The sequence below is a fragment of the Dreissena polymorpha genome, chromosome 5 (genome assembly GCF_020536995.1).
Source record: "Dreissena polymorpha isolate Duluth1 chromosome 5, UMN_Dpol_1.0, whole genome shotgun sequence".
NCBI lineage: Eukaryota > Metazoa > Mollusca > Bivalvia > Myida > Dreissenidae > Dreissena > Dreissena polymorpha.
In genome coordinates, this window is record NC_068359.1 from 118,326,474 (window position 1) to 118,341,082 (window position 14,609).

Below are 14,609 nucleotides of genomic sequence, written 5' to 3' on the forward strand. Positions count from 1 at the left end.
GTGCAGAAATATTTTGAAATATATATTCTTGTCGAATATGGATATATATAGGGCACTTTAGGACAAAATGAAACTCGTATTCTTAGCGTTTGATATAAAATTCATTTGAATAAAAATCGACATTTATTAATAACTGATACAAAACGACAGTCTATATCATTAATACTGTGCACAATATATTTTACAAAATTGACAACCGTTTTAAGCAATTAACGGTTGCGTTTGTTATAGTGTTATGTATAGTGAATTATTTGCATTTGTAAATAAATGCATTGTTATAGAAGCCTGTCTTTCACATGCGCGATGATTCTATGCTCGTTTTCACTAGAACCGTTAGATCAATTTATATATCACTCATGTTTGCATTATTAACTAGCTGAAACATGTTGATGTGCACATAAATGAACACAAAATAGCCTGATACCCATTTTTAAGTTTCTTAGCAAAAACTGCCAATTTCACATATATCGTTCTTGTGTTTAATTCCAGTATTATAACCGGCCTGACGTTGCCATGAATCTCTCAGACTTCGGCTTAGGGGCTCTGAATCTCTCCACGAGAAGTCGCCTGATGATGTTCAACAAGACCTACGCTGACGCCCATGGTTACGTTAGCGTGTGTGTGTGCGTGTTTGGGATTGTAACTAATCTCTTCAACGTTTCCGGTAGGATTTTTCTACCATGTTCATGTCTTTTTTATAATTATAGACGAAGGTTGACACTGTTCATTTTTGGTTACATATGTTTACGATGATATCAAATGTATAATTAACTCTTGTTCGTGTTATGCATTTAAAAAAAAAATTTTTTTACTAAATATAAACGTTGTACAAATTCTCGTTGTGTACTTTATAAAATCTATTTCAATGTATTTTTATTTGGTCAAGTTATAGCGTTTAAAAAATTATTTAATGACCGTTTTTCGAGTTTGCAATTTCTATAATTTCTAGATTCTTATTTGGTATTGTAGTCATACATTTGTTCTTATTGCTAAATGTTTAATATAAGTGTTTAGTCTTTTGTCCATCTTATTCTCTTTTCATGCAATACGAGTATAGACAATTCTGTTTTTCTGTCCAATGGTGTTTTCGTAAATGCCCGTTGTTTTGTATTGTCAAGTTGCTTCTATTAATATGTTCCGCTGGTACAGGGTTAATTCATCTTAACCATGACAAGTGGGTGCGTCTTTATACATTTTCATTGATCTCTTAACAATCGTTAAATATAAAACCATAGTTTTTATATAAAGTTTGGTTAAGTTTTCACAAATTTTGTATGACAGTATTTATTTCTATTCACTAGTCAGTCGAATTATTAAATATTCATGTACCTTCTATAAACTATTAATTACATACTAGCATTTTGCTAATAAAAATATCGTTTTGAATGAAAACAACTAAGCATATGTCGTTTGATCTTACAGTTCTGACACGTAAGCACATGGGGACACCGGTAAACCAAATTCTTACATGGCTCGCCGTGTCGGATCTTCTTACCATGGTGTCGTACATTCCGTTCGCTCTCCATTTCTACTGTCAGTTCCCTAATGGGGATGAACAGCTTCATGAACGCAACAGCCATGCCTGGATGTCTTTCTTGGTGTTCCATATCAACATAACGTCAACCACCCATACAATATCAATATGGATGTGCGTGACATTAGCCATCATTCGATATATCCACATAACAAACCCGACAAAGACGAATGGTTTTCGGCTAAAGCGGATTCAACAAACCCGGATTGTGATAATAATAGTTTACATTTCATCTGCAGTCGTTTTGATTCCAAATTACCTTAGCAACGAACTTCACGAGACACTACAGGGTAATAAAACTATATATTATCTTGAAGATCTCAAGCTAGGGCGGCCAGGCACGGAGTCCACAGTGCTAATTAACGTCTGGATGTATGCAATGATCGCTAAGTTAGTACCGTGTCTGCTTATGTCAATATTTGGTGGTTTGCTGGTGTACAACATTCATGTCAAAATTCGCCACCGTCGGAAAGTTTTGCAGATATCAGGGAAAAGTAGTATACGATTGTCAGAGCATTCACGCACGACGAAAATGTTAATAACTGTGATAACGTTATTTATAGTAACAGAACTCCCACAAGGCGTTTTAATTGTGTGCAGCGCGTGCATAGACAATTTTTTTGACAATGTGTATCAACCATTAGGAGACGTCATGGATATTATGGCTCTGGTGAACAATTCAATTAATTTCGTTCTCTATTGCTCAATGAGTACAAAGTTTCGCCAAACATTTGTGAATTTGTATTTTTGTGCGGGGCGACGAGGAAGAACAACTTCGTATAATGGTGTTGCATTGACCGACAAGAGAATACGGCGTTTTGATTCAAACAGTAACAATAACATGCTGCTACACTCATGAGCTTATGTACAGCACAAAATCTTTATTTAGTAATACTTAATTGATATGATATACATTTAATTCAGTACAGCTTAAGTAAATATATTACGTCAAATTCTGTAATCGGGACTCGATTGTCACAAGAAATATGCCATTTTCGTACTTTACTTACCAAATGTATTTCTAGCTTCGTAATATAATTCAACCCACACTCATATTTCGAGTTATCACAACCGACAGCTCAAAGATTATTCATGTGTTGTCACTTAACTAAAAGAAAAGGTGTTTTAATGTTATTCTACTTTATTCCAAGTCACAAAATGAATCTTAGTTGGACTTTCGAAGCTCAATTAGCGAATAGCAGTAGGTAATTACTAACTGTTAAAAAACGTGTCGCTTCGGTATATTGTTCGGTATATTGTTCGGTATATTGTTCGGTATTTTGTTCCACGCATCGGTGCTATAGGAGCACTTAGCAAATCAAGGGTTGTGCTCAAAAACGCATATGCTATTTGACAGTGTAAATTGTTGTTTTCCTTGATGTGAGTGTTGTTAAAAAAAGAAAAATTTACGTAAAATAAATAATACAATTGCATGAATGTTCGTTTCTAAAATTACGGCCTTGATTTCAGAATCATACTTTTGAAAATCCCTTAAATGACATAAATGTTAGACAGATATACGTTAACGTTTGTAAGGAATATGAAATGACTTCACAGTGTTTGTTTTATTATTATTTGATTGTTTTATGCTGAAACTGTAAATGTTATTAATGACTTCCTTTTTTGTTTACTATCAAAGAAGCCTTAAATATGGCGAAAATAAAAATTAGTCGTTTCACTGAAATAACTGCAACACATCTGTCAACGACCTACATACATAGATCAACCAATTTTACTAATACTATTTTCGTAATTGTTCACACTTTAATTCTATTTGCTATTTAACAATTAATTACAGGATTGGCTCAGATATCGCCAGCAGCAAACAATATAACAATATATTTGTTTAATGGCCTTTGTGATACATCGATGAATACTGTACAAGACAGGCACAAATGAAAATGTAATAAAATGGTGAGTCAATGTCTAAATATCGATGAACAGGTGCAAAGCATAGCTTATCAAAACACTCCTTGTGTACAACACTATTTTAGACGCGTAAGGCGCGTAGCATGGTCAAGACAGGACCTAACCTTCCTGCTGAAAACTAGACATGATTGCAGTGTCTCATTAGCAGACAGTGTAGCTCGTGATCTGACTGCCAAAATGCACATACTTGGATAGAATTTCCTCGGCTTCATATGGTTTAAAGTCCATTTTCGCATGAGTCTAATGGGATTTTACAAACAACGGTAAACATGCAAGAAAAACAACATGAAGATGGTAAAAACCGTTATTCATTATGAAAACGTAGTTAATGACTACATCGGATAGTCATGTCCATATCAAACAAAGGAATAACGACACATTGACACGAGCCTGAACTATTTTGCAATAAACGATTATAAAGGAATGGTACGCGGTAAACAATGATTTAAACGTGTGCATACTATTGTACGTCTGTGCTCTAAAATATGTCGTTTGTCGTTTGTGAAATGCCTTTCAATTGCCATGTCAATGAGTTGTAGTCATGGAAAATAAATCCTTACACAAAAATAACCGAATCGTTGTAAAATATAAATTCTGGAAACTTTATTTAATTGTAGCGTACATATTATTGATCTTCCTCTTCCTTTGATTGATTGTCTGATGGTCAGTTTATTATTCTTTATGGCAATATTTATTAAGTTTGCCTCTCAACTATTCATTTTGTTCTTCTTTCATTCATTTTAATTTTTTTATTTAATTTATGTTTATTTTTGCTAACAAATGTGAAGTTCAAAACCTCACACCTATCTCAACATATAAAGTACTTGTTTAAAATGTTAATATAAATATATATTAATAACATAAAATCAAATCTCACTGCAATCGTATCCGAAGGATTTTGCATTATGAACAGTAGTGTCTGACGAAGTTCAGTCTGCTTATACAAATAACAAACCCAAACAACCTAACATTAGATCTACTCGTACTTGAAATTCTGGTATTTGCCGTGCACCTGTGTTCAACCACTGTTCACCGCTATTAAAAACATTAAACATTTATTTAATGGCTCTTTAAAAGCCGCAGTAATCCTCGCAAATTGGACCGAACAATTTTATGGCCTATAACAACAAACTTTGTACCATGTTTGTAAATTATCAAAGTCATAAACTAGCTTAAACACATTTCGTTTTGTAGAGGACAAGATAAATTAACTGGAAGTGTTCGCAATTCCCCACAATTTGCTGAGTTGATTGGAGTTCCCAACAAATGTGGTTGGGTCTAAATATTAGGATCCAGTAATACACATGCATTGATTTTTTCATTATCTAGATAGTTCCTTACTTAATTGATATACCTCGCATTATCACACAAAATGTTATTACTAATTGATTTTTGGACCGCCATTTTGATACATTCGTAATTATTCCGCATTTATATATAAACAAATAAATTATCATATAATCTCTTAAAGTTTAAGTTAGTATTCTAAATAAATATGCATCATGCGATTATATAGGGTCACACGGTCACTCCTTTAAGCATTCAATACATTCCGGAGAATATTTCTAATAACTTGAAAACATTATCCAGATTGCCTGATAAGTGCTGCACATCTCAATAGACCTTATTTGGAACTTAAACATCATATAGGTCTAACTTGAATGACACATCTAGAAGTTTATTGTAAATAATTTTGCTTCCTCAACCGTAAATGAATTCCGAGTAAATTTCGACGATACATTAAGTGTAAAATTGTACACTGCGAGTAATGGTGTGTTGCAATAATGTTAAACAGTATTTTTTATTCCGTAAACAGATATGTTGATATAATGAAAACTTGCTTCAGATGTACTACACCATATTTGAAGTAGTGCGGGTAGGGGAGTCTATGGATTGAAATTTGCATATATACAAATAAACACGTGTTTATTGACGCCTTGTGTAGAATATCATTCTCTATGATTAGTTTTACATCAAACAATGCTCTACTTATGTTGTGTTAGCAAAACCTTCAATCTGATTTATACATAAAATAACATAACATAACATAACGTTTATTCGGCATTAAATAGCATATTGCAAATTTATAGCCTATACACAGTATGTGTTTGAGAAAGCAAAGACATGGTACATATATTTGAGAAGTACAACACAAAATGATGTATAAAAATAGTGGGTAAAAGAAAAAAAGAAAAAAACACATGTCAAAATCATTCAAAGAATAGAATCAATAAGTCATTTACATAATTAATATATAATTTCGGTGGTGAATTTCATTTACAAAAAAGTTCTCATTGTTTAAATGATCGATTATATTTTCAATGATGGATACAATTACAAATTTAAAAATTGTTCAATTACATAGACTTAAGTAACACTATTACGTAGTGCTTATGTTAAAATTACAAAAAATAATGAGTATAGTTATTTAACCATTCAGCATTAAACATATTTTTGCTGTCTCTTTTATGTAAATTGAATATTCTAATTGATAATGATAACAAAACAATTACCTTTAGAATGTTCTAATTGATAATGATAACAATACAATTACATTTTCAAATTTTGAAAATCATACAAAGAAGTGATCTTCTTCATTACAAATAGTCAACATAATATAAAAGGATCGCACAAGTTGATCACTTTTACTCTAGCCAATACTCGATCACCTTAATATTTTAAACAGTACGCAAAAGGAAATAATAATCATAGTCAATACGATTCACTTATTATTGTATCTGTTTTAATAGACATACAAAAATGAAGGCGTTAACAGCATATATTATACACTACGTTACATTTGATCTTAGTTTGAGGGCAAACTAAACATATTTTGATAGGTTATTTAGTTCCTTTGTTGATTTTGATGACATTATAATTTCGAATTTGTTCAATGTTTGTTCATACGAAAGTATGGTTTTAGGTATTGTTGTCTAATTTCTTTATATAGGGGGCATACTAATAAAACGTGAAATTCGCTTTCTATAGCATTCATTTTGCAGTAAATACAATTCCTATTTTCTTTTGGTATGTTTTCATGTTCTAAATTTATTTTTATTAATACATTTTAAATATTTTTCCGTTTCAAAGACATATTTGAAATATCGGTATGCGGCAAGTCTATTTAAGTTGTTTATATTTGAGAACCAAGTCTGTTTATATATATCCTAAATTCGATTTGTTATTATTTTAAGCTCGTATTCGTTTGGGGTATGCGTATTTTGTTGCGTCCATATGGTAGCTAATCCAATGTGTTCGAGTAGTTCTTGAATCTGATAAGCCCAGTTCTTGCCGGCATATGTTTTATTACGTTCAGCATCGCTCTTAAGCAGATTATAAATAGATTTTGTCAGTATGTTGTTTTGTATGTTAACTAATGTAAATTGTCGTTTTACATACATTTGATATCTGCCTATGTCCCCGTAAAGTCCGTCTAGGTTTGTGGATTTTCTAACTTTAAGTATCTTACGAAGAAATTTACAATGTATGCGTTCGAAATATTTTCCTTCATGAAAGCCCCATGTTTCGGCTGCGTAATTTAATTTGGACCCAACTAGACTGTCAAACAGTCTACACTTTTCGTCTATAGTTAATTCAAGTTGATTAAATACTGTAAACAAATTGTGTAATGCGAATTGTGAATGTTGAGCGATATGTTTTTGCGTACGGTTATACATCTTATTAATAGTTTCAGGTACAAAACAACAACATGGAAAGCCAGAATAATTATCTGTAGTTCTGTTCCAATATGTTACATTGTTACAAATGACAGCGTCATTTTCTTGTCTGATTATCGTTATGTGTTAAGCAGAACAAGCAAAGCAATCACAATCACATTGCTTTATCAAAACGGAAAACAACCTCGTTGTAAGGCTATATTGATGGCAGACTAAAGACTATGGTCGGAAATGTATCATTACTGATGGGCCCCTTAAACAAAGTACGTCATTTTAAATTGAATATCGGTCATTTCAAGACAACCTCTCTACAAATCCATCACCATTGATTAGGCTATACTTTTCTTCAAACTTTGCCATTGAAATGTGTTAATATTACACCGGAGAAACAAACTCTGTAAGAATAGTGTTTTAATTTTCATCTTTGTACTTATTCCTATATTGGTATTTCGAAACTTGCTTTACAGTGTTTTGGAACATAAAAATAAATAGTAATAAAAAGTATGAGTTAAATTTTTTTTTGCTCGTTAAAGGCTTTATAGCAGAATTACTTTCTAAAGTATTTTGGGAATGAAATAGGGAATTTCGTAAACATAGTATCAATTACCCTAATGATGATAATAATGCTTCCGTAATCCAGTTAAAGTGTATAATATCTCGTCTCCCAATAGAAAAAAGCAAACAAATTTATTGAAGAACTTGAGAACTATAACTTTATAAATATTGTGTATAAAATAGCAAATATGTAAATAACATTTAACAACACATATTTTCAATGATCAAAAAGGTATTGTGCATTCGCTTTATATTCGTGAGAAAAACAATGAGATATTTCTTTTGAGTTATTTAAAAACAGCATTAATCCCGGCTTAATCATGTCAATTTGGTTTTGAAAAGTCTTATGATACGTTATATTTTACATGTATTAAAAGCTTGTCGGAATAAGTTGGAACAATTTATTTTTAAGTGGACAACTGTTTTCTCAACTGATACAATTAAAATCGGTGTCTTTGTGATAATGTCTTTATAGTGCGCGGTTTAAGACAAGGAGACCTAACATCACCTTTCTTTTTTTTATGTGCATGTATTCTTGAAATTTAGATAAAACGTTTTAAACCTATAGGTTGAATTTTAAATTATACATAATACAAATATATATCGCTTTGCTGCTAATATATTATTGCGGTTTGATATCATAAAATCACTTAATTCTTCTCTCTATAAGCTTATAAAAAAGTCTTCATTTTCAGGAAATAACAGATAACAAAAACGTTAAATTGATAAAGTCATTGAAATACAACCCCAATATAAAAAAACAAATGCAAACTTACATGTGCTAAAACAGGATAATCAGTGTTGTATGTTGTTTTGTGGTCGATCTGCAAAACCGATTTAGCTTTATTTGCCGGATAGATTAACTAAAGCTGACATATTCAAAGGAACGAGGAGCTTTAAAAAAATTCATGCTACTGGAACAAAATATGTTATTTTAAGTTCGTATATATCCAATTTTTACCAATTGTATGTTTGCTGTCCTGATGCTCAAAGGGACATCCTTAGTTATTTTCATAAACAAATACTACATGTTATTTGGAAAAACGAACTATGACAGCTTACACAATTCATTTATGTAATTGTCAATACTAACTGTGTGATAAGCGTTCAACATCTGGCAATGTTTTGTATGAGCATAACCATTAAAGCCTAAGCTGTTTAGCATATACTAAAATTGGAACGTTACATGTATTTGTATATCTTTATTGGTGTTGCGCGGACTATTTTGATTAAACGGTACATTAAAAAAACACTTCATGCCGTTATCGATGAACACGTACGTTACCTTTTCCATAAGAAAGTTAAAATATAAATCAATTTTTAATGAATCTGAACAACATCAGGTTGGACAACAACTAAATAATGTGTAGTGTTAACGTTCAACGTTTAATCTGACATATAACAAATCATTATAAAGTTATATATATACATCTTTTACACTATTTATGTACTGTTATTTTGCTATGCATCAATAATTTACGATTCCTCTTCTCGTAAAGTATAATTAATGAGCTATTGAACAAATCAGTATGGCGCATGCTGCAACCTATCAGGTAAATCGAAAATAATGAACGTTGCTTTGCGTCATCAATCAACTTCAAGAGCCGTTCCATGTTCAGTTTGACAACATCCGGCTTTTGAGTACAAAGATGGATACCCACAGAGCAACACTAACATGCCGACAAGGGCTTTGTCATTTTTACGCAATGCCATAGCAATATTTACGTCATAATCGAATGCATCCCAATCAGGATAATAGGCAGAAATGGTAATGACACGAACACGATTAAGCCATAGCTTCTTTCAGACCGTCAACAGGTTAGGTCGAGAAGAAACACGCCATATGTTTTAACGTACTTATGTTAAATGCAATATTTCTAAAAACACTAATTTTGAAGTAACTGTCGTATAGTTGGTTCAAAACAATATGTAATCAATGCTTAAACATCAAAGCAATTTTTATTAAATCAATAAGATATGACAACTAACTCTCTGTGTAACTTTTGCGTAATACTGTACAAGCCGTTATAACGTTGAGGCTATCCAATTAGAAGGACCGACAAAGTGCATTTATATATCCAAGTGTTGACGACAAAATTATCATATTGACAATCTGACAACAGTCAAAAAACAACTGTTGCCTTGCTCGACGACATCATTAATTGTATGAAAAGAGCAGTGACAAACCTAGATTGGAAAAAATTATGATTCGGAGGCAATTGCTTGAACGTTTACAAATGTTTAGATGATTCGTATGAATGTCAACATTTTCAAACTATTAATATTGGACACACGTTTGTCTTTTAACGATGTTGTTACAAATAGATAATAATTATTAGTGATATACTCGGACCTTTGTGCAAATGCTAAGTATCTTTCTTATACACACGTTTCGAGTCCCATACCTGGATCAATGTGATAACGGTGCTGATGATGCTGTTGATGCTTTTTCGATCCTGAAGATGCTGTTGTGGTTGCTCACGACGGCGATAGTTATGATGCTAAAGGTGGTACTGTGGTTGATGGTGATGATACTTTTTACTTGACATGTTGGGAAATGTCATTGAGGCTTTTGCTAGTGAATTCGAGAAAGCGAACTGCTGAATAAATAACGCCGAAATGAAATTTTATGGTTAGCACACTATGAATCAACGCCTGTTTTGCGGCATTACGGCTTACCATCAGAACTGATAAGAAATCCTGATAAAATATCAATCTTCATGACAGGAACGGTGGATAGGCTCTGTCAAATAAATAATGGCAAAAGTGTGATTGCAAAATCACCTTTTCTATGGATCGTGTACATGCTGCTAAAAACGAACGAACGTGTGAATCAACAGAAACGATCCTTACATTTAAGATAAGAATGTAAACCATTAACATGTGGTTTAGTTTGAGCATTATAATTATCTCAAATTGTTTTCTTATTTGGATTGATTTAGTAATGTTTTATTATTCGTCGAATAATCATATTTTTTTTATTATGTTTCAGCTGCTGCTGCAAATGATGGCGATTGCGACGACCACGATGTAATTTGTGAAAGTTCAAGTATAAGTCGCTCAAATAATTAAGCAAGTCTTAGTTGCTTGTTCTGTATTGGTTTCGCATAGAATAAAACTCGCGCGTGGGCCGAGTATTGAAAGAGTCTTTGTCGAACAACCAGCTGATAACAACGTGAGTTTCATTTTACGACTAGATTGATGAGCATTTACAATAAAGATATCCAACTATACCGATTCAAACAATCAAACTTGGGCGCATACTTAAAATATATCTGTATTGATCAGATCTGTTTTGGTGAATTTGAGATTAATTAAAATCTCAATAAACCAGCATTTACAGTCCATATTTTATCATGTGTTTGTTCCATTTTTTGACAACGTGGCAACTACAGGCCATTTTCGATACATCAATTTATGGTATGTCTTTTAGCGGTTAGAACGTATGAACACCATCGACAATTGTATAGTGACCATATCGGGGTTAATGCTTTAAGTTAGAATCGAATCTGAGAACAGCTGTCAGTCAGGGGAAATGGCCAATTTGTCTGTTGTGTATAGGCGACTGCTAGTTTCAGGTGACTACTTTCAGATTGTGATGCTGTTGCTACTGCCGATGTTGATGATAAAGATCGTTACATGCTTTGTTTAATTTCTTATCAAACTTCTATTTTACATCTGAAAAAGAACATCAACTCTGTTTTAAAACATTGAATCATAGTGCTAACACCAACAATAATTATCAGCATGTTCATGCGACACGTTTTGTACTGTTTCATTATTGATTGTACCTATCGAAGGAGAACTTGTTCCAATGAAGCGAATTTAAAAGCCCAGAAACACTCAAAATTAACGAATAGTTCTTACAATATGTACTAAGTTAACGCATACACAATTAATTTTCCTTATAGCAATAGCCACAATTTCAACGCTATATGTGGTCTGGTAATATAGATTTAGAAACGATACAAAATGCTCATGTTTATTGTTTTGTGTCACTATATATTCCATATAAGTTTCCGGTTACGCTATTCGACATTTACGAGCGCTTGCAATATTGGCTCGGAAGCACGACGAAGTTGTGATTAACAATTTTACAACCTTGTACCCATTTTCTTTTCTTTCTATGGGTATTGGTTGCCTTGCAAACAGCATTGGATTATATTACATCTGAACATTATATTAAGCCACGTGTACACAGTTATGAAACACTGCATCAGTTTTAGCCTCACCGCAGTGAACACTTTGTGTAATAAAGTTACATATAAAGTGATGAACTTTCAAAAATAATATCTTTTAAATAAATCTGTTTTAAAACACAAGCCGAATAAAGCAAAATAAAAAAATATTGTTCATTTTGACTCAATAAACGATGTTTACATATTATGTACAATGAACATATTTATTATTAAGTGTGTTTATGCATGGCGTTCTGATCCTTTCGTGTCAAACTAATTCATTTTTAATCGATTAAAAATGTACGGCATACGTTTAATACAAATGATTGAAAGCTATAAATGTCAATACGGTACGTTATTACACTAAATTTGCGTGCTTTCTTGGTGTAGAGGTATCAGACCATGTAAAACTTTAATGGATTTAAAAGAACGATTTAGTAACGAATCAGCCGGTGACATTTTTTTCAAATGTAATGCATAGTTTGTTAATTTATAATATATTTAGTACATAATAGTTTATTTATATACGCATGACTTTGTTTCGTTGATGCATTTAATAACACGCATGATGTTTATTGTATATCAATTTGACCTTTCTGAATATTCAATAACAGCTATCAGCAATGTCGCCTAGACAAGTTATGCTAGTTGTTCTTAAACATTATAAGATTGAACACTATATCATATCACAACGTACAGTCCAACATAACAACAAGTATGAAAGTTAAGATAGTTTAACACAAATTACTGATATGGTTTAGAAATATTATCTCGTGTGTTCAATACTACACGAATAAGCATTTGCTCATTTAAGAAATCTGCAAAACTGATATAAATTTTCCGGTGGCTGGGCTCAAACTCTTAGCACGAAAAGACTACCATACCTATTTGAACAGATGCGTCCCCTATTACAAGTTAAGAAATACCCATCTTAGTGTTCTCCGAGATGTATATTCGATGTAATTTAAAATGTTTGACATTATTTATGCCATTACGTAGAACTCTAAATTTAGAAAAGACTGTTGCAATCAAGACCAAAAACGAGTTTTAGTCTCGGTCAGTGGAACTTGTTTATCCACGCTGTATGCGTGACACTTTTTTGAGGTTACATATCGATACAATTGCATTATGCAGTTTGTATATGTTCAATACCCTGCCTGGTTCACTAATGGTAGTTATATGCGTACGTTTAATAGATCATTTAGAACGTTGCAACTAGATAACTCAATTTGATCGATTAGCAACACAATTGAATGTATTTATTTGCACTTTACGAATGCTTACGTGCTTTCGTAGAAATGCAGTTGCTATATTGCAACATAATTACGAAATGGAACTCGACGGGATGTTCATCATGCTGTTTGCAATGCCAAAGTAGAACTCACCAGTCTTGAAGTTTATCTTATGTAAAGTTGTAATAAGCAAAACATTAACGCTAGACAATTTTTCCCTCACTAAACAATCTTTGAAATAAACAGTGAATGATATTTTTGTTGAAGAAAGCGATTCTGTTTCTGCTGATATTGCTATTTCTGGTACATAGTCGAGCATATATGATGTAAAACAAACAGGACGTGGTTTGTGATATTTATTTCTTTCGTTAAACGAAAACGTTCGTCATGTAGAAATAACACATTGGCGGGAGGGATTTTAATTTCCAACTATGCTGAACAAACAACCATTATTATGAGTTTTATTTACGAATTTCAATACACGCGCATTTAAAATAAATATTTTTTAAACTTGTGTTTTTTTCGGCAATTTTCCAAGTGACGGAATACTTACAATGATAATAGTTTTTTTGTGTCGTTAACATACTTGTTTGGAATAATGTCATGCTTTTGTATACCCTTGTAATATGCGAGTTATCTCGTTTAACATTGAATCACGTGATGTTTGTCCAGTTGTTTCTGCGGCAGTTGCTTTTCCGCAATTCTAAGGCTCTAATTATAATTGTCTCTAAGTAATGTGTATTACTCACACCGATTTCAGAAGTATGCGTTTTATGGAATTCAAAATAATTGATTGATTTGTACGTGTTTGGCTAGTTTCTTGTTCAAAGATACAGCTATAAATTATATTAATTAATCATAACAATGTGTCTAAACAGTTTAATTATGTTTTAATAAACTGTTCACTGCATGTATTCACTTGCAATGATGTGTTTACATAAACACAGTTGGGACGGTCGTTACGTTAATTTCAATTTAACGAACAAGTATGTAATGTGGAACTCAATACGATATGAGATGATTTCCGATGAGTTATGTTATTCTTAATGACTTCATGCTGCGTTAGTATTTAGATTCAAACAATGCATCAGTAATTTTTAACGTACGCACAGCCTGAAACAATACTGATGCTTAGAGAGACAGAGACGTAAAAAAGATAACGACGTTTATGTATTTTATATATATCATCATGTATATCCGAATCATTACGATGGCGATTGTATAACTCGTGAATTCGTCACTTAATGCATTATTCTACTGTTTTCTGACTTATACCATAGTTAACATTCAAAATGTTTCACATTGGGAAAGATAAGCTAGCTTGTTATTCATGATTGTTTTTGACATTTGGACCACACGTTATTGTATATGGCGTTATTTATCGGAATGTCTATAATAATGATTGAAATATTTAAGACTTTATATATTTAATATGCTTGATAAGAAAAATAACACATTAATGGAATGTCTTTGATTTTGATGTGCACAAGAAGCGTTTGCAATA

General features: G+C 32.2%; 1 protein-coding gene across 1 annotated transcript; it reads left to right on the plus strand.

Moving 5' to 3' along the window:
* Positions 1 to 493: 493 nt before the first annotated feature.
* LOC127832522 (G-protein coupled receptor dmsr-1-like) lies at positions 494 to 2,822 on the plus strand. The gene is made up of 2 exons (XM_052358031.1): positions 494 to 664; positions 1,423 to 2,822. The coding sequence occupies exons 1-2, from the start codon at positions 514 to 516 to the stop codon at positions 2,391 to 2,393; spliced, it is 1,122 nt and encodes a 373-aa protein (XP_052213991.1). The 5' UTR covers positions 494 to 513; the 3' UTR covers positions 2,394 to 2,822.
* The last annotated feature ends 11,787 nt before the right edge of the window (positions 2,823 to 14,609 follow it).

Excerpts from the sequence above, each read along its gene's own strand:
- LOC127832522 (XM_052358031.1), top strand. The coding sequence starts at position 514 with ATGAATCTCTCAGACTTCGGCTTAGGGGCTCTGAATCTCTCCACGAGA. Across the intron at positions 665-1,422 it reads TAATCTCTTCAACGTTTCCG|TTCTGACACGTAAGCACATG; the intron begins GTAGGATTTTTC and ends TTGATCTTACAG.